Raw genomic sequence first — 21,565 nt, 5'->3', positions numbered from 1 at the left:
TTCTCTCCACTAGAAAAACTCCAGGTCCAGAAGTCTTCACTGGTAAATTCTACCATCTGAGAAATAATACCAATATAAAACTCTCCAGAATAATTGAAGAGAAATTTGCCAACTCATTTAAAAAGCCCAGCACTACCCTGATATTAAACAGATATTGTAGGGAAAGAAACAACAGGCACTATCTCTTATCTTGCTCTGCTCTGCCCAAAGCCCCAAAGGCTTGTTGAATACAGTAGCCCCTCCGTATCCTTAATTTTAGTTAACTGCAGTCCAAAAATATTAAATGGAAAATTCCAGAAATAAACAATTTTTACTATTAAAAAAAAGGAAAGAAACAACAGTCCCATACTCCCCATGAACATAGATGAAAAAAATTTAAATTTTAGCAAACCAATATATATAAGGTAGTGTACCTCATGACCAAGTGAGGCTTATTCCAGAAATACAAAAGTGACTTAACATTGAAAAAAATGCATTCATGCTTGCCTAGTAAAAACAAAGGCCCAGGTTTGATCATCAGCACTGCTAACAAAAAATAATAATACATCCTCTTCTGTATGTATGCTTTTGATTGCTTTCTAATCTCTTTTAAAATCTTACTGCCCAGTTTTATAATTATTATTAATAAAAGTATCTATCCAATATAAGCTACTCTGTCATTTCTAGAATCTGAAAGTCCCTCTTTTGTTTTTTGATTATCATCTTTGGAAAATGTGAAATTGTTCTGGATCAACTACTTTCAGGAGACTTATGTAGCAATAAAGTCAGAGCCACATTCCAGGAATTTTCTTTGCAACACAGAAAGGTATATATAGCCCAGGTGAAAGATGATAGATTAAGGTAGTAGTAATGAAAATAGTGGTAAGTGGTCAGATTCCATTTTCTTTGATTTGGACTGGCTATTTTAAGTACCAATATTTGTTGTTAGAAAGAGCTCAGACAGGCCATAAGAAAATAAAATTATCTAGATATTCTTATTCAGAATTTCTCAAAGCTTTTTTGTAAATCAAAACAGCAACATTCATTTTTAGTAACAGAAAAAAATATGCTTTGACAAATTGTTCTTTGTTTCCTACTTTGAAAATAAGTACATTGGTCTAGTGCAAGCATCACAGGCATTGCAGATTTATAGCTCCATTTCCATCTCCTTTCTTTCTATGAACAGCCCAAGTTCAGCTAAACTGTTGGGAATAAGAAATTTTCATAGATGCCATGCAAAAACTGGCTGCAAGAAAGACAAAAGTAGAATCTGTAAGACAAACAAATCACCTCCAGTGCCTAGGTGGGAGACAGTTATGAAGGATATTTAAGAGAAAAATAGAAGTTCATGATTGATTAGCCTGTAGGGAGTAATGTCATTGTATAGGAACTTAGGTTTCTGGCTTGTCCATCAAGATGGATGTTGTCATCAACCCCTGAGAGAGGAAACAATACAGGTCCAGATATGAGAGTGGGAAACACATTTGATTTTTGACTTTTGAATATGTCTTCAAGTTTTTAATTTGGAAACACCTAATTAATCTTCATCTCTAGTATCACCACCATTTTTTTCTGTACCATATTAATTGTATCAAAGTGAAATTATGATTATGTCACTCCCATTTTAAACTACTATCTTCCTGCAAATACAGAAAAGGAAAGGAAGCAAATTCTTAGACTGACGTTTAAGACATTCCATACTCTTTGTTTCTATTTTACCTTCTAAACCTTATCTCCCACTATTCATTACCAGTTGGCAGTTTTACAGTTTCTACATAATTAAGAAACACAGTCTGATATTCAGAATTCCTATTGAATTCCATTCAGGCCAACTCAGTGAGCAAACTACTGTGATTTAGTGTTTGCTTCAAACCTTGAGATGGAAGGCAAGGCATTTGAAAGAAAAACTAGGAAATTTCCTTCTTTTACACTTTCATGAACATAAATCTTTATATCTCTGCAAGTTTAGAAACTACAGTTATACACTTCCTTTGCACTAGGAAATGAGCCTAAAAGTCAAGCAACCCTGATATGGATTGATAGTAAAGATAATGAAACACTTTATCAGTTGCTCAAAAATTTGAAGGATAAAAATTAAAATCTCTGAGATGTATTAAGATCACGTATTTGCTATATTTAACTGTGTACTTATTACAATAGTTTTTTACCTTCTAATAGTTTCGATGTAGCTTCTCAATCAGCACTGTCCAGTAGAAATGTACTACAAACCACATACTATAAATATCACATTTTCTAGTAGCCGTACCTAAACAATTTTATTTCATCCAATATATTTAAACTATTATCATTTCAATATATAATATAAAAAAATTATACTAAATCTTCAAAATCTGATGTTTTATACTTACAGCAAGTCTCAATTTTGAAATTTTGACTAGTATATTTCCTGTTCTTAATACTCATGTGTGATAGCAACTACCGTACTAGAATATACAATTGTGAATCAAACATTGAACAATCAAACAATTCCTAAGCAGCAACCTGATGCCAGCTGCTGAATTGACTTGCCACACTTCCATTGACTTGGCTAGTAATGAGACAGTGAGTCCTACTAGATTAAGTAGACTTTATTAGTCATGGCACAGCAGGCGGCATGAGCTTTCACATTTTCATTGCTTTATATGACCACTTGAGTCCCACAAAAGTTATGTGGAGGTGAACCCAGGAGAATGTTTGTTAGTTAGCTTTCCATCGTTGTAACAAAATATCTGGAAAACAAAATTAGAGGAGGAGAGAATTATTTTGGATGAGTCTCAGAGGTTTCATTCCATTGTCAGCTGGCTCCATTGTTTCTGGGCTTGTGGTGAAGCAGTACAACTTGGTGGAAGGGCATGCAAGGGCAAAGCTACTCATATCCTGGTAGCTAGAAATCAGAGAAAGAGGGAAGAAGAGAAAAAGAGAGGAGAGAGAGGAAAGAGGGAGGAGGGGGGAAGAGGGAGAAAGAGAGACAGAAAGAGCAGGTAACAATATGTAGTTCCCAAGGGGACATCCTCAAGGACCCATTCCCTTCAGTTAGGTCCTACTCCTACATTTTCTACACCCTTCCAATAAGTTCATTCAGCAATGACTCCAACAATGGATTAATCCATTGATGAGATCATAGCCCCATGATCCAATCACTTCTCAAAAGTCCCACCTCTGAACATTGTTGCATTAGGAACCAATTCTTAAAACATATGAGCCTTTGGGGTACACTACAGATTCAAACCATAACAGTGTTAGACACAAAGTGGATACATGTCATGGCAAAGGAATACCATTATTAGGTAATTCCCAATTTTACAAGGGAGCTACAAACAAAGCTGTTCAAACTTTGTTCATAAGGGAGACATATCTTTATATCCGTGTCAGAAAACAAATCTGCGCTCTGACCAAGAAGGAAACACACTTTGAAATTTCAAAGTCTACTATGCAAACATCTAAGTCACAAGATATAGCAGTGCCACTGAGAGAATCGGCTTTTTTCTTAAAAGCCTTCTTAGATATTCCAGGCAGAGTTAAATGTTCCATAGTATCCTCTATGTATCTCAAAAATAGCATAGAACTCACAAATTGTTTTTGTGCTTGTCTGTCTCTCTCACTATTCTATGAGCTCCTGAGAGCCAGTGAAAGAAACATCAGTTCTCAATAAATACTTGATGAAGAAATAAATGCTTTGAAAGAAAGAGGATAATGAGAAACTAATAGGAGGAATTTAGTTTAGACTGGTGGTCAAGAAAAGTCAAAGTTTGATTAACCAAAGAATAAGAAGTCAGTCATGTAAAATCTAGGGAGGAAGAGTGATTAAAGAGGAACAACATGGCTAAAGAATCTACAGCATCAAAAAGCTTGGAGAGTTGAGGAACTGAAAAGCCAAAGCATCTAGACAAACATAGCAAGTGAGTATTCAAATGTTTTAACTTGGGAGAAGTGAGAATGGAGTCAAATTATGCAGGATTTTAAAGACCATATTAAGGACCTGGAGTTTTATTCAAAGTCCATGGAAAACCATTAAATAATTTTTAGAAGGGCATATTATAATCTAATTTTCAAATGTAATTTAATATAATCTCTAACAGGTGCCTTGTAAAATATGGATAGACGTCACAAATTCTTTCATAGTAAATGGTGACCAATGATGTCTTGTTTTGCTGCTTCATCTTGAGACTTAAATTCATCTTTCTTCTCAGGAATTTGGTTCTCTGAGACTAAAAACTGAACAGTTTCCTTTCTCTGCCTTAATATTAAATACTAGCCAAGCCAACCTATTAGTCATTTCCTTAAATACCTTATACTTTCTGACATTCAACCCTCATTTGTAACACCACCTACTACTTAAATTTTATCATTCTTTAGTGTCTAGTTTATTTTTTATATTTTTAAAATTCTCAATATACTAAATTTCCTTTATTAATCCATAATGGCATGCTACCAATTCTACACAGCATGAACATTTACTAATTTCAAAATTGGTTTCAAACCTTTAAAAATAAGGTTGGTTAAAGAGTATGAAATAGCATCAGAAAATAAAAAAAAAGTATTCACATGCAAAAAAAAAAAAAAAGTTTTCCCAAACTTTCTATATTTATCTCACAAACTTTCCTACTGGGAAACGTTCCACCTAGGAATCTGAGAAATTGTTTTCTTTTTTGGTTCTCTGACTACAGACGTTGTGATATTGCTAAATCCCTCTCACACACAGAGTTTTGGAGCTCTTTATACTACTCACCTTGCCTACGAAGGTCCCCCTTTATCTTGAATACCATGTTCTCCTTACTTTGATAAAATTCAATGATTTTCAAAGCAACCTTGGCAAACATTTTTATTGGACCCTCACAACTTAACAAAATAATTAATGAAGGCATATTTTCCCCTTCTCTTTTAAAGATGAAGAAAGAGGCTGAGGAGATGAGAACTAAGACAAACGTCTTCAGTCTTGGTCCAAAACACTGATTTTCAATTTTATTGATCGACGGAGACCCTAGGATGTTCTGGGAACAGTTTCTCTTTCACCCCATTCGTCCAACTCTGCTTTCAAATAAGCGGTATTCTGCAGGACACCAAAAATCCTCTGAAAACAAGTTCTTGCTCTTGCGTTGCTCAGGTTATGTTGGAATAACCCACCAGATCAAAACATGGAACGAGCGCTTAAAGTCCAAGGGAGAGTAGAAAGTCGGTGGAGCAAAGAAATCTCAGCTCCTCTTCTCATTTTAACCAGAGTTCCCTTCACTTACTAACAGCTGTGTGGTTTTCATATACCCCATGCAAACCTCACGAGATGTACTCTACTGATCAGGAAGTTGAGTAACTGTAGAAGTCGGTTTAGGTTCACCCAATTTACATACCAGAATTAATTTCTGCAAGGCCTGTCCTGAGACGCCTGGGTGGGTGGAAGGAGCATCCTCGACAAGAGGCAAACCTCACAGCCGACCCGCCCAGCCTCTCCCTCCGCCGGAAGCCACTCAACAGGAAGCGGCTGCTACCTCCGAGTCACTTGTCTGCCGAAGATGGCTGCGCTGGGAGGAACGGAGTAAAGGTTGTATCTTAAGCCCTGGCGTGTTAGAACTGGGGAGGCACCGGCTGTTGGGAGGAGAGCAGCAGGTACTGGCACGCTAGGAAAGGGGTAAAGCAAATATCCTGGTGACCGGATAAGTACGATGTGGTGACATATTATCCACCGGCAGCACCGGAACGAGACAATGGAGGAGGGGCTGCGGCCTTAAGGAATTGTCTCTTCACTTTCCACCCTAGAAGTTGAGACCCTATATTTAAACTAAGTCAATAGGGGAAGTTAAAAAAAAAAAAAGTTATGACATAATTTAGACCCGGGATTACTGCCAATTTAGAGGGTGACCGTAGCCAAATTTAATTTTGTCTCTATTTTACCCATTGCCTTTCTCTGGAAGCTCTCGAAAGTGATGTGAGATAGTGCAAAAAAATACCTTTTGGAATGTTTGTCGTATTTAAAGGTGGCAGTGCCTTGAATAGAGATTTTTGTTGTTGTTGTTAATAATGGGGACACAGTGCTCATAGGGGGCTATCCAGTCAGGACTTTTACCCAATTAAGGGTGACTTGTGCTAGAAACAACTGTTTCACAGAACTAAGAACCTTACCAATATGCAGAGCAGAGAATAGAAAAGTAGTGGTAGCATTAGGCTGTAGATCCTAAGAAAATATTTTTTACATACACATCACACTGAGTTTGATTACATAATTTCTTCCACCCCATAAAAAATCATCCAGTACTCCTGCATGGAAGAGATTTGTGTCTATCATATTATTGAAGCCAAGGCCCTCAAAAATTTGAGTCCTGGTAACCTAAATGAATTTTACATTTAAACATATCCAGTAAATATTTGTTAGTCAGTGCTATAATCTTAAGTAAATGAATAGTGATAGTGAAACAAGACAATCTGATGCATAAAACCATGTTGTCCCTAAATCTTTGCTTTTCTTAACTGTTAACTTGGAATCTGAAGCTTTATGCTAAAATTTATTCACCATTTCCCTACTGACATTGATCCTCTCTAGTAGAGATCAACAAACTACTGGAATGTAAGCCACGTGCAGTCTAAAACTGTTTCCATCCAGCCAAGAATGAATTTTTTACATTTTTAAAAATTCAATAAAGACTATAGGTTACCCGCAGTGTTTAAAATCTTTAATGTTTTTTGGCCCATTCGGGAAAAGTTTGCTGGCCCTTGCTCTATGGTATACCAAAAAGCAAAATTGTGGGGCATCTTCTTCCCACTACCAAATTATTTCCAAAGTGGTGGTACCTACTTTAGGTGCAATTTACACTTCCACCCAGAACACACAAGTTTCAGCTCCACTAAATTCTTGCCAGTAATTGAAGTCATCAGACTTTAATTTTAGCTAAGTTATGGGTACCTCTTGGTTTCTGTGGTCTTATTTTTCCCTAATGGTACTGAAGTTGAGTATATTGTTTACATTTATTGACTTTTGTCTTTTTGTGAAGTACCTGTTCAAATCTTTTCTCAATTTTTCTATTGGGTTATTTGCCTTGTTTTGTAGTTCTGTTTATGCTACAGATACTAACCACTCCTTTAGTTACAAACATGTTCTACACTACCTTATTTTCATGATATCTACTGAAGAAACAAGTTATTTAGTATTGGCTAGGGTTTTATAAGTCTTCTGTGTTTAGTGCTATTTGTGAATTGTCTAGGAAATATTGTTTAAGATTACAAAGATACACTATATTTCTTAGAAGCTTTGCTTTTTATTTTCATGTTTTTTTAAGGGTCAAGATGGAAAATCATAAATCACATGATACTATCAAGGAAAAGTCAATTTTTGATATCATAGCCAGAAAAATTGAACTACTACCAGAAGCAGAAAGGTAGGATCCCTTAATTTAAAAATATTTTTTCCAGGTGTGTTTTCATTGATTTGTTATCTCAAATTTACGTGGATTAAGTATGAACAACATAGACTATCAAAAGGAAAAACTGAACCCTTTTCTTGCTTTGCTGAGAAAACTGAGACCCCAAAGAGCTTAACCATTTTATTTAATATCAAAGCTAACTGTGGAAGTTGAGGCTGGATCTCATGTCTTCAGACATATCCAGTTGTATCATGATTCATTTTTTCATTTTAGCTTGGAGTATAACAGTATATAAACAGTCATGGACTCATTTAAATAACAAGACTCTTTCTCAGTTCATTTCGATCAGTGTACTTACCTGTCTAAAAAATATGGCTGTATATATTTTTATGGGAATGGGATCTTGGCTAAAGGTTTTTAAGATATGATTAAAGAGAAAAATACAGGAAACATGGTCTTCGAAGACAACAAAGACAAGTATAGTACACTTCCAGAAAACACTTAAGACTGCAACAATTAAAATCTTTCTAATGAAAATATATTTAAAATGAAAAGGAGCCAACCTGATTAAGAGAAACCATTTGAGGAACCAATGTTACTGAAATACATGGGAAGTGGACATTGGAAACAGAACAGTTTTAAGGAGGAAAATGTGATCCAATTAAACTTCCTAATGAACAATTTTTGGAAAACAGATTTAAGATAGGAAGGAAAAGAAATAGTAGAAAAAGTGGCATAGTTATATTGGTGAGTACAGGGTGTAGAGTGGTGGCAGTTGAAATGAAAAAAGGATTTGAAATACATTTTGGAGCTATACTGTCTTCAGGTGTGATAACTACACAAATTCCAGCCTTGCTATTAACTATCTCAACAAGGGAGAACCTAAAGTCAAGAGCGGTAATAAGAACTGGGTGAGATTTTAAAGGTTTTCTGTCCCTCCCCACCACTACATACCACTTTTCTTGAGGTAAAGAGAAAAACTTTTAGAGCAAAAAAGGATGTTTCCAAGCCAAGCAAGGTAAGGAAAACCATAGACTGACACAAGGAAATAAAGAAATGGTAGCAACTTTGAAAAAGTAGGCAATTACTGGGTCCTTTACCAAATTAGACAATACTGGGAAGTGAACTAAAACTGAAATGTGAAAATTTAGATACTAAATTGCTTTCAAACAGTGGCATGTAGTAGTGTTCTTTGTTCCTTTTTCTCTTTATTTTCATTTTATCTTTTAATTTTGAATCCTCATCCCTTTGTGCATTGTCAGACCATTAACTATGCTTAACGCTTGAGCCACATCCCCAGCCCGTTAGCTGTGTTTTCAATTGTGCATAACTTGTTTGGAAAACTGGCTGAACCAAAAGAATTAACTAAAAACCTTAACTTTGGCCATAGAAAATTAAAATCTGGTTGAGAGAAAACAAAGTTTGCTTTTCAGATTCCAGTTTTACTACTTGTTTTATTATCTAAGCACTGGTTCCTATGATTTAAACAGGGATAGTACACATATATTTTTATGATGAAATAAATACTTAGATTCTTCAGAGAAGGCTCATATGTCCCATTTCCTCAACCCTCCACAAAAAAAAACAGGCCTTTAACATTTCCATGATTTCTGTGGTTGTTTGGTAGGTTCTCTAAACTCTTATCACACTCTTTGATATCTTATGTATCCCAAGTTCCCAAACCATTTTTGTAGGCTTCTGTTCTATCAAGTTTATGTGTCTTTCTTCTTCACAATTAGTCAACTATAAAATCTTTGAAGACAGAAGAGAATTTTTTGTGCCTTAGCACTAAGTCTGCAATAGGTTCTCAGTGAGTGAAAGGATAGACATCATTATGAATATAAAGCACCATGTAAGAATAGTAATACCCTATAAAATATAGGAAATTAACTAGGAGTTCCTAGAAAAGTTGTTTTAAGTATAAACTGAAGAGGTTAGAGGGGATATATTGTGTGGCTTAGTTTGACTAGTAACAAGAAATTTAAGAGGGTGAACTGTGTTGAAGATAGCAACTAAGTAGTAGGCTCAAGTGTTTTCGGTTGGAGTATTTCCAATATCTAGTGATAATTTTTTAGGTATTGTTTTTCCCAAAAAAGAATAGAATGGGAGTTGTAAATTCATACACAACCTTGGCTTAAAATCTATTTCTCCCACTTATTGTTTCAAAACATCAATATATCCGTCAATTAAAGTACCCAGTGTAGAGTATCACTTTATATTAGCACTTCTTTTGTCTCCCAATCCTGACACTAATGCTTCAGGGAGGAGTGAAAGGAAACACATTAACTTCACAACACCTTCCAAGGCAGATTTTACTGAAACCAAGTAGAATACATTTTTATATCTGTTATCGTATTGCTCATAGCCCAGAGGGGAAACCTGCCATGTAAGTTAATGATTACAAGGTGGTTACATCTGGTAATATTTTGTGCTAGAGAGAGCTCAGAAAAGAGTCATCCAGAACTTGTTTGTTCACTGCTATAGTTGTGGGTAGGTTTCTACACTAATAATTCTTTGTAAAAATCATAAAAACACATTTAGAAAAATCTAAGTATATCACCCTATCCTTAAGTACTGACCAAATTTAAAAGTCTTTTAGTATTAAAATCTAAAACAGTGATTTAAGGCTTTGGTTTAATGCAGCTGTAAAGGATAGATGTTGTCTAGTTATTCCCAAAGCCCTAGTAATGCCAAATGGAAGAGTTCACAGTGGAACCAAAAAATTATTTTTTTCTTACCCTCAGGAATCTACTTGAACATGGATCCACATATATTGGACTTAATGCTGCTCTCTGTGGCCTAATAGCAAACAGTCTTTTTCGGCGTGTCTTGCATGTAACAAAGGCCCGAATAGCTGCTAGCTTACCAATGGCAGTGCTCCCATTTTTGACAGCAAATGCATCTTTCAAAGGTTTTGTGAGTTTACCTTTGAGTACAGGTAAATTCTATTTTACTATCACCAAAGACTTTGCCTCTGTATAATATTATTTTCAATTTAAATATCAAATAACTATATGCAGTGTTTGGGTAAGACTATCTTGATAACCTGTTATGTGGCAATGAATTCATGTTAGCATGGCCTACCAACAAAGTAAAATGCACATACACAGCAGTTCTAAATACTTTATCTGATTTATGTCCCCCCCCCCCCAGCACTCAGAGTAAGGAATGTTTGGAAACCTCATATTTTACAAAAATGCTGACTGCCTTAGATTTCTTTTTAAATTTATATTCTATAGAGAAATTCCTTAGAGAAAAAATACTTTATAGGAATAAGATTCTTTATGTAGTAAATTTCTTAAAGCACTACATGCATATATAACACAACAAATAAGTGGAAGATTTAACTTTCTTTTTAAGTTTTACCATATGTAAAATTTTGAGTCACAAAATTTTTGATAAATGATTTTAAATCCTCCAAATTTGATTGGATGAGTACTTTGAATTCCCATGGCCACTGTGGAATTTGTATGAACAAAACAAACCTGTTGCCCACTGAATAGTGAATGAAAATATTAGCCCATGTCTGATACAAAACAAGTGTAGAAATCTAGAAGCAGCCCATATCTTGAGATGATTATATCCAAGACCAGTTCCAATTGAAGAATTTTTTTCCCTAAGATTACTGTCTTTTCCCTACATGTAAATTATACCTTTTTTTGTCTCAGTATTGGGAATCAAACCCAGGGCCTTACACATATTAAGCAAGCACTCTACCACTAACTATCCCCAACCTCTAGTTATGTTGCAGAATTGCATTTGTTGTTTTTTTGCCGGAAAATAAATATTAAGTGGACTTCGTATTCTTTAAATCATGCTTTAACTATCATGACCAAAATTTTCAAAACTAATTTATTTATTTTCTAGGTGATTTGAATTGTGAAACCTGTACTGTGACACGGGGTGGACTTGTTGGTTTAGTTTTAGGAGGTCTGTACCCTGTTTTCTTGGCTATACCTATAAATGGTGGCCTAGCAGCCAGGTAGGATTCTGTTTTCTTATAATTACTGAAAGCCTTTAATATATACCTAGAAAACTCAGAACTTAAAACAGCAAATATATTTAGATTTAGAAGAAAGGCAATGTTCCCTTTTTGCTTAGATTTGCTTTTTCTTTAACCACTTTGGACTTACTAAGAATTTGAAAATACCCCACTTATGTATGATATATCATAATGTATTCTACTGTCATGTATAACTAATTAATAAATTTTTAAAAAGTCACAAAAATAGTCCATGCCTCTATGGTATAACTAAAAGAACCAATAAATTAATTCGAAAATAGTTCAATAGTTTGAGCACTTGTACTAAAGGAAAATTCTATCAGGAATGTCTACAGCCATGTTAGTCCCAAATAATTCCCATATGTCTCTGTTGAACTCTTGTATCAGCATTCTATATGAGCCTTCAGAGATTAACCAGGAGAAAGAGGCAAAAAAGAAAACAAAGCAGTTTTTAGTACTAATAGCCACTAACGAGAATAGCATTTCCTAATCTTTTTATCTATTTTATCTTAAGACTTTTAGGATTATTATGTATTGTACATAGGTTTGCCACTTGATACAAAACTATTCTAGTGATTTCTTAATGTTTTCTTACAGGTATCAATCAGCCCTGCTACCAGAGAAAGGAAACACCTTAACTTACTGGATTAAAATTTCTAAGCCTATCTTCAGAAAGATGTTATTTCCCATTTTACTTCAGACTATGTTTGCAGCATACCTTGGGTCTAGACAATATAAAGTACTTATAAAGGCCCTTCAGTTACCTGAACCAGGCCTAGAAATTCACTGATTTAGAGCAAATGTGTATACAAAATAAAATTGTAAAGATAACCTGTGTCTCTCTTAATGTTAAAAATAAATGTAGACCTGTAATTTATCTTAAGAGGTATAATTCTGGGACCTACAACAAAAGGTTACACAAGGGCAACAAAGGCTGGACTTAAGACACCCACTTAATACATTCAGCACTGAATTTGGACACAAGAAAATATATAGAAATTTTCAACGAAGACTTCACAAAGTCAAACAGGAAAATGAAAACAAAAATCTATATAGCAAATGTTACTTTTACTTTTTTCCTCAGAGTGTTTCCATAGGTATCATTAATTCCTAAAATTTTAGAACTTACAAATTTCCTCACAGGATATCAATGCTAATCTATATTCTCAGAAGGCTATATTTTTATAAAATATAGACAAAGTCTATCTTTTAAAGCTTCTATCTAATGTGGGATAGTTCTTTATCATCAGAGACTTAAACCACTCTTTTTAGTATATATGTACTAATAAGCAAGTTAACTAACTTCTAATCCTCGGTATCCTTATCAGTTACCTCACTGAAGGCTGGTATTACATAAGTAAATTACCTAATAGCACATGACACACCAGGGACTCAAATGGTAACTATATATTCTTCCTATTGCTTTATTTTGCTTTCTGAAATATCTTCATAAATTCATTCATGAAGAGAACGTTTAAATTATTTAAAGTAATGTACTGTATTCTTCCAAATATTTCTCATCCTAGTTCTTTAAGCCATTTTCTTATATGACAGAACCTTGAATCAGCATTGTCCAACCTGATGTTAGATAATACTCATCTTCTGTTAGCCACTAGCATCTGAAGTATGGATCCACGGCTACAGAATTGGACAGTGCACATCTAGACCAGCATTTTCTTATGAAGCAAGTCAGTCACCACAGAAGAGTACCAAGTCAAATCTTACCCATCCAATATCATATTCCTGATCCTATCTCAACTACTACTTACTTCCAAATAGTGACTTAAATATTAAGCATTGTATGCTTAGCCTATTTAAAGAAAACAGCTGCCAAAATTTAAAATTCAAGTGACTTAACAAAATATACTTTCAACTTTTCAAAAAGCAAAGATGATTTGTTCTTTCAATAGGCACATAAAATGTATTTTTGATATAAGAAATGATACCAATTGGAGCAAAAAAAAAAAAAACACAAAACTTGCACAAGGGAAATGTGGCACAATGTTTGCTGTGACTATCCTCTGGGTTACAGAATGATTTTATTTGCTTTCTTTCTGGATTTCTCAAGTTTCCTATTATAAATATGCTTTACTTTTATAACTAAGGAGAAAAGGCAGACACAGTGGCACACGCCTGTAATCCCAGCAACTTGGGAGACTGAGGCAGGAAGATTGCATGTTCACTACAAGCTTCAGCAACTTAGCAAGGCTCCGTCTCAAAATTTAAAATCAACAAAAAAGGGGCTGGTGAGGTGGCTCAGTGGTAAAACATCAAAGTTCAATCCCTAGTACTAGTACAAAAAAAAAAAATTGGATGTAAAAATTCAAAAGGCAAAAGAAATTACCTGTTTCTTTCACAAGCTAAAATATCAAAAGGAAAGGTTTGGGGCTGGGGAATGTAGCTTAGTTGGTAAAGTGCTTGCCTAGCATGTGCAAGGCCCTGGGTTCAATCCCAATGCGCACACACAAAAAAGGACAGGGGGTAAACGTTCTTTGATTCAAGTTCTCCATTTTATCTGCATTCTATCACTTTTAAAGCAGAGTCTACATCGCAGTGAAAATAACTAAAATTCCTTACTTCAAAAATAAGAAATACAAATTAGTCAAGACTCCTTTATCAACTAGATAACCTTACTATTTTTTTTAAACTGTTCCAGAATATTTACCCCCTGGTAAACCATCTGTAAATGAGTACAATCTTTAATAATGGTTTCTGTAGTCAAAAAGGATTTCTAACATCTGTCCTCTACTACATATTTCTCAAATCATCTTTCCAGTTAGAAGAAATGTGCAACATAGGCAATAAAAGCAATATTTTGTCTGTTGCTACAGATCTGCCAGAATTTTTGTTCAGAGGGCAGATATATGACATGTGAACCTGCTGTGAGCTGCCATCTTTAAAGAACACTGCTTCCCTCAGGAAAGCAGTTCTTCATAATCTCAGTCTAGTCAGGGTAGACAGACTATTTAAAATCTTTTACAATTCACTTTGTGTAGTTAAACGGCTTTAAAGGGTCATACTAAACATTTTGTAAACACTGAAGAGTCAAGAGTGGTTTAAGAAATCGATCTTGTGGGAATACATGAAAGAGAATTTGGAAGCACATTCTAAGGAAAGCTGGGCTATCAATAAAATTCAAATTGTTATAATAGCAGAATTATACAATGCCCAAATAATTAGTGACTAGACTTTTAAATGTTGTGAAAATTGAGCAAAATTAATAATTGGGTCAACAAAAAATTAGTACTTTATAAACAAGAAGTGGCTGAATATTCAGAGTACACATAAAAGTATTTGGCTTCAAATATGAAAAATACTATGCTGACCAAACAGCATTCTCAAGTTTCTAATGGAAGACCTTCCCCTCTGAACCCCTGGCTTAGAAGGTAACTAAATGAAAAAAAGCTCAGGAAAAAAATATAAACATTTAGAAGGGTCTCAAAACTGTACTGATAGCAAATGGAGAGGGGGGAATAAATACTTCTAAGTATCTTAATACCTATTAAACTTTGAAGAGTCATCAGATTAATTTGGTGAGATCCTTAATTTATACCATCAAAATGCTGAACTATATATATTAAAAAAATAATCACTCATTATTGATGAATTATCCAATTTGTGTTCTATCAGAAGTAACAGGAATTAATGCTCACCAAAAATTACTGGCACCTAAACCTTTACTTGTAGAATCACCTGTCCTTTAGGAGCATTAGCCACTTAAGTATAAGTCAGTGGGAATGATTTTTACTGCTTGGCTTTACAGGAAACTAAATACATTTAGATTATAAGAAACTAGGTAGACCGAATACATTTTGAATAATAACACACAAAGGCCAATTTCAAAGCTATTGTGAAATACAGCCTAACTCCTACCCTTTCCCTCTTCTATCATCTACACAATTCCCAAGCGAGTCATTAAAATGACAGTCCAAACCAGGTGAGAAAATGTATTAACCCAACAAAAATGAGATAAAACAATCAAGAGTTTTTGAGTTTTTTTCATACTTACAACCAGAAAAATATTGTAAAACAACCAAATGCCACGAAAAAGCCACTCCCATTATCCAGAATACTAAAGCCCTTATATAACACTATAGATTTTAATATAAAACAGTAGAAACTCACGAGAAACCTCAATATTAAAAAAAAACAAAAACAGTATCAAGTACTCAGAAAAAGCTCAAGAATCCACGATCTCAAGAATCCACACATCCTAGTGTTACCCTACATTGCAAATAACTACCCATACATTTTGTCATAATTTTTTCAAAATTTACAGGCAAATCAATGCATCTATTTAAACAAAACTACTTTTTATAGTTAAGAACTTTACATTAACTTTTATATTCTACTCTGCAAGATGTCTATCTGTCCTCCAAATTAGCTCTTATGTTCCAGGAAATAAATACAAACTCTTTATATGCTTTGTAATCACTGATGGCCTGTTTATGTAATTCTAGTCCACTATATGTAATTCCATAGAATGTGCTCTTGATTATTAAAGAATCTAATATATTTCTTGATCAAATACTATAATTCTCTTCTCCAATGGTTACAATGTTTAAAAAGTATGCAAAGAACTGAGTATCACTCCCATGAAAGAAAAGTATAATTTTGTTCCAAAATTTACTTAGTCTCATGTATTTCTATTAAGTCTTTCAAGCATTCCAGAGAATCTTTTCATATCTCCATTTCTGGAAAGTGAAATCAGTATAGAAGTAATTTGGGAACTTGAAAATGGCATTCATGTTTTTCAGCAGATGCCAAATTTTTGACCGACATGGCTCCCACAATTACTTTGTTACCATCAGTCCAGTCAGTTAACAGGTTGTAGGAAAAGATTCGTTTTTGCAGATACTGCTATGCTGTTTAAAGAGAAGAGAGAGAGATTAATTTAGTGATTATAAAATGCACAAATATTTAAAATATTTTGAACACTTCTTTGGATATATCAGAGGTGTGATTACATTTTAGTTAAGTCTGGTCAAGGAAGTGCAGAAAACAGTAAGTCAATATGATAGAAATAGGTCAATATGATGTGTTAGTTCAATTAATGTATGAATTTCTGCCACCGTATTCAAAAGTTAAATCTTTAGTCTAGTCTGTTATCATTTTACCATAGAGGCACAATTAAGGGAAAAAAGGACAAAAGTTCCCCAAATACTAAATTGTTTCTAACCATTAAAGTAAACATAACCAAACCTGAAAATGTCAAACAATCATTTTATATTCCAGAAATCTCCTTTATCCAAATACTAATCATTCAGAACACAATTTTCTAAAAATAGTAAGACAACAGTTTCATATTAATCATAACTTTTTTAATTAACAAGTAGTGAATAGGACACTTTAAGATACTGTTTACTACATACTGAAATAAACATCTGTTGTAAATTCAGAAACCCAAACATTTACAGTAAAATGTGCTTACACATAAATATGACCAAATTTATTTAAAGCCCTGTTAGATAGGTCCTAAATACATGCAATTACCATGTAAAAACAAGACCATGAGTTGATGTAAAAAAATGACAAAAATCACTAAGTCACCAAAACTAGAAAAGAAATAATGAAATGGAAACTGAGAAAAGACAGTTAATAAAACACAAGAAACCTAACAAAGCAGCTTTAAAAATAATACTAATCTTTCCATTTTCAAAAGTTCTTAATCAAGTAATTCTCCAAATTGCCATTTATAAAATGACATTCTAAAAATCTATACTTGGAATTTCAAAACATCCCAATTCAGAAAGCTTTGATTACTGTTTCTCCCCAGCCCCCAACTTCAAATAATGCAGTAAAAGCACGGATGTTAGGAAGAAAATATTCCAAGGGAATGGTATAATTTTTAGAAAAACGAACTTACTGCTTCCAGAACCTTTTGATTAAGACCCAGAGTCGGCATTAACAACAATCATTTTTTTCCTATTTTCACTCATTATTTTCCAAGGTCATGTTAGAGATGAATAAATTCTTTGAGCCCATGACTGAAAGATCAACAAACCCGGTTTTATTATGACACCGTATTTTTGTCATTGGTACTGCACAAAATTATATACAAAGAAATATATACAAAAATGTTCAAGTATTAGTTAAATTTCAATTCAAGGCTTCTCTTTCAAAAAGCTACATTTAACATATTTCATAAAGATAGCACAAATTAGTCATTTCAAATAATCTTTTCCAATTACTTTTGGTTTATGTGTGTGTGTGTATGTGTGTGTACATATATATATATATACTTATATATATATATATATATAAAAATTCAGTAGGCACTAAAAATCCATGCAGCTGCATTGTGAGGGGCTTGTTCCTGCCCTTATATAAGCAGGTTCATTATTCCAGGTTGTGAGTTTGGCTACTACCCATTCATGCTGAAGTGCAGTAGATGATTTTACAAAATATGCTGTGATGCACTGGAAACCGAGACCAATATAGGTCTCAAACTGTATTATCTAGCAAAAAACATTTACAGTTGTGCAAGAACAAAGAGTCCATTTCCATAACCAAATAACAACAAAATAAAACATGTGTAAGATAACTTACATCTTTGGACTGCTGGAAAATATTTTTTAATTATGAACATTTCAAAAATAAAAGACAGCAGAAGCCCTGATGTTACCTCTTTTTCCTCATTTCTTATACTACCTTTTAAAATAAAGCAGGAAATGTGGCCAGCAGCTGGTCCCGTCTCTTCTGCCCCAACAGCTGTATCCACTTTAGCACAAAGAAAAACAAGGATGCTAAATACGTATATATTTTATCAAACAGTGATGTTTCACAAAGAATTTATTGCCTCTTACACTGAAGGACATCAATAGTTAAGAGTACTTAAAGGGAAGAATATGTTCCTTCTTTGAAAAATAGCATCAATCATATCATTAAGTGGCCAGAACCACTCAATTTTAAAAAGTATTTTTAAATACAGTTAATACTTTTCAAATAGAGAGATTCTTTGTGAAGCCTCACTTTACACTTTTTCATTCACATTTCACAATCTTCAATATCTAATCATACATACAAAAATTTAACCTAAATTTTAATACAACAAAAATAAAGGCGTTCAACAATTTGTTCATACACAGTGATAGGATAATCACTGTGCTGGTCCTCAAAAAAAAAAAAACCAAAACATTTCATTAACCATTCTTATTCTTCATCCAATTAGTTAAAACACAGAAGTACGTTAATTTCCAACTTCTCTAATGGTGAGAGATTAGAATCTGTATCTGAATAGATTGTATTTCTATATCTTCTAGTGAAAACTAAAAGGCAATCTTGAATATTTAAGAGATTTCTGTCATCTCCAGCAAAAAAAAGCTATCACATTTGTGCATGCCTCAAATATTTATTGTCAACCTCTGAAAAGTTGCTCTAAATTTGGAATTCCAATTTGCACCTTGTACAACTCGGAACTTCCATTCAACTTCACCTGTTTCACTGTCTCCAAACTGTATCTCTATAAGCAGGTTTCAGTGTACAGTTGGAACCGATGTCATCCAAGGCCATGTCCACACTGGGGACAGAAGAGCTAGGTACACGCAAGTCTGAACAAGGGGACACATTAACAGCTATTTCAACCAGAAGAAGCATCTTAAATACATTGACCAGCACAAGTCTGTTTCCAGGGTGGACAGGGCCCAAATTAGATTCCCCTCCCACCTTCCAAACAAGAAAAAAAAAAAAAAAAAACCACACACACACACAAATTGAGATGTTGCCCATTAAAGTAGACTAAGCAGCAGAGCATGAGCGTTACGTGAAGAGATGGATCCTTACCAGGTTGTGAGGCGGGAACGACTGTTCTGTAACCCCTACAACGGAGCCTGGCAGGAAGGAAATCACCTAAAAAAGAAACTGTCAGAGAGATTTAATAGTCACAGGTTATCATTAGGAGTTGGTTACAGTGTCACATTCATGCTTTTAGCTAAACACTTAAAGGATTCATTATTACTTTTTTTTCCTCCTCTGTAATGTGTCCAGTGAAGATGTCCCACTAAGGTGTTTTACATGGTGTAAGGGAGTTGAAAGGGGTAAACGCGGATAAAGAGCAGATTACTTGACCCTACATTTTAAGAGAAGACGACGCCTTCCGAGCGCACGCCGAGCAGAACTCCACCGACACCTTATCCTTGTCCACATGAAGACACACTCCTCCCGCGGAGTCGTCCTCTTCCAGCAGGTCTTGCTGCTGCTTTCCCACCGGCAAAGCGTAGTCATGGTCACCGGCGGGCGAGTCTCTGAAGAGCGAGGTGGTCAGCCGCAGTCCCACGCCGCTCAGCCGGCTCAGCAAGCGAGCCAGTCCAGTCTCGTTGGCTAAGACTGCCCGTAGGTAGCGACTCTCCTCTTGCAGTGCTTGGACGCGTTTGCCCAGCTCCCGATTCTCGGCCCGCAGCTCCTGGTTCTCTGCTGCCAGACCCCGGACTCGACTCTCCAGGCCCATCACATATTCTTTCTTCTTCAGCCGATTAAGACGGGCAGCGGCCGCCGCCGCCTTCCGGGGACTCTTGGTCGCCGCCTGGTTGTTGTCGTTGCCGCTGCCGCCACTGCCTCCTCCTCCAGGAGACTTTCTCCGCCTCTTCTCCCCGCTGCCACTGTCACTGCCGCTGCTACAGCCTCCGATACCGTTTAACAGCCTCTGGAGCAGATCAGAAAAGCGCTGCATCTCAGCGGCCGCAGCCTCGTCGTCATCGTCCCCCCTCCACAGGCCGCCACTATCGGAGCCTCCGCCAGATGAGGAGAGAGGCCCAGGCGAGCTAAGCCCGGGTTCCAGGTGCCAGTCCGGCTGCCTGGGGTCCAGCAGATCCGCCAGTTCCAGCCCAGACAGAAAGTCCATGTCCTCCGTTTCTTCCCCAGGGACGCTGGCAACAGCCTCTTCCTCCATCTCCTCGGGCGAGGGCGCGCGCACGGCCACGCCGTCGCGGCTCCCCCTCCCGGCCTCCAACTCGCCCTCGTCGCGGTGCGGTTGCTTGCGGCCGGGCGATCCGGCCGCCGCCGTCTCCTCCTCGCTTGCTGCCGCCCGGGTCAGGTCCAGGGGCAGAGAACAGGTCGCGGCCGGCGCCGGGCTCTCACTGCGGGACGGGGAATCGCTGCCCGAGGCTGCCAACAGCTTGGTCAGGCTATGCCTCATGGGGCCCCGCGGCGGGCCAGCGTAGGCCCAGGCCCCTCAGACCGGGCCTCGCGGGCCCCAAGGACCCCAGGCCCCAGCGCGGGTAGACAGGTCGCTGGCCAAGACAAAATGATAGGAAAGGTCCACGTCGCCTCCCGCCGCGCTCGGCTGATCGACCCCCCGCACCGGGGCGGGGGGCTGGGATGGAAGAAACAAGCGGTGAGGCCCAGCGATGACTCGACCGCGCCACCCAGACAACAGCCAGGCCGGAAGTTAGTCTTTCTCTCCACCCCTCCTACCGCATTTCGCGCTCCTACAGGCTGTAGTATCGCGAGAGTTTGTGGAGCTTTGGGGTGGCAGTAATTCTAGCTTTCTGATGATGTCATAATAACAGCGGTAAAAGCGATAAACCCCAGATCTGTCCCTCCGAATTCAATAGTACTTCCCAATAGCCAGACACAACAATTTAACGTTTAACGTATTGTCATATTTGATTTATTTACATATAAATAATGTTTATAAGCAATAAATGCATACATTTACACACACATATACTTTTCCTCTCTATCGCCCCTAAATTACAAAGAAGACACCACACCCCAAATACGTCAGTATGCGTCTTTAAAAATAAGAACATTCTCCTTCATAAACATGTTATTTAATCAAATTCTGAGAAAATTAACAATCATTTACTAATAGTATCTCTTCCATGGGCCTTATTCAGATATCCTCAGTGGTTCTTAGAATTTCTAATTTTGTATAGTAGATATTTTCTTTTGAGCCAGGATCTAATCAGGAGTCATTTACTGCATTTAGTTAGAGGTTTGTTTTGTTTCATATCTCAAACTTGAACAAGTCTCCCTATTTATTTAGCTTTTCTAAACATTAGCTATTTGAAAAGGACATGTTAGTAGTGTTAGACCAGTCCGCAAGAAAGACCACTGACTCCAATTAAAATCAAATTAAAGCAAGCTTATTATTTCCACCAGCCGGATGCTTCTCCCAACAAAAACCACGGGAACAAGATAGCAGCCCAGCTTTATAGCCCAGAAAGTTACACAAAGTGGGGGTTACAGATAACAAAACTCTAAGGAGCATAACACAAAGGCTAGTTTATATTTT

General features: G+C 36.2%; 2 protein-coding genes across 16 annotated transcripts; one reads left to right on the top strand and one right to left on the bottom strand.

Annotated features, from left to right (window-relative positions):
* Positions 1–5,364: 5,364 nt before the first annotated feature.
* On the top strand, positions 5,365–12,208 carry Tmem126a (transmembrane protein 126A). 2 transcript variants are annotated; one of them, XM_058577413.1, is made up of 5 exons: positions 5,365–5,515; positions 7,245–7,343; positions 10,073–10,266; positions 11,196–11,310; positions 11,929–12,208. In XM_058577413.1, exons 2-5 carry the CDS (start codon positions 7,252–7,254, stop codon positions 12,119–12,121), a joined length of 594 nt encoding a protein of 197 aa, XP_058433396.1. In that variant the 5' UTR covers positions 5,365–5,515; positions 7,245–7,251; the 3' UTR covers positions 12,122–12,208. The 2 variants fall into 2 exon arrangements, with proteins under 2 accessions (XP_058433396.1, XP_058433395.1); XM_058577412.1 differs by having other exon boundaries at positions 5,436–5,580.
* A 174-nt stretch (positions 12,209–12,382) lies between these two features.
* Crebzf (CREB/ATF bZIP transcription factor) lies at positions 12,383–20,728 on the bottom strand. Of its 14 annotated transcripts, none has more exons than XM_058577408.1 (4): positions 19,404–20,728; positions 17,983–19,191; positions 17,198–17,318; positions 12,383–16,196 (listed from the first exon to the last, which is right to left on the bottom strand). In XM_058577408.1, the coding sequence occupies exons 1-2, from the start codon at positions 20,462–20,464 to the stop codon at positions 19,176–19,178; spliced, it is 1,077 nt and encodes a 358-aa protein (XP_058433391.1). In that variant the 5' UTR covers positions 20,465–20,728; the 3' UTR covers positions 12,383–16,196; positions 17,198–17,318; positions 17,983–19,175. The 14 variants fall into 14 exon arrangements, with proteins under 14 accessions (XP_058433391.1, XP_046295252.1, XP_046295254.1 ...); XM_046439296.2 differs by having other exon boundaries at positions 12,383–17,318; positions 17,983–18,051; positions 18,767–19,191; XM_046439298.2 differs by lacking the exon at positions 17,198–17,318 and having other exon boundaries at positions 17,983–18,051; positions 18,767–19,191.
* Between the last annotated feature and the right edge of the window lie 837 nt (positions 20,729–21,565).

This window comes from Marmota monax, unplaced genomic scaffold, assembly GCF_021218885.2.
Source record: "Marmota monax isolate L192 unplaced genomic scaffold, Marmota_monax_Labrador192_F-V1.1 WCK01_AAM20220418_F8-fsc00096, whole genome shotgun sequence".
NCBI lineage: Eukaryota > Metazoa > Chordata > Mammalia > Rodentia > Sciuridae > Marmota > Marmota monax.
The sequence above is the reverse complement of the archived record's forward strand: the minus strand, read 5'-3'. Positions and strand labels throughout refer to the sequence as shown.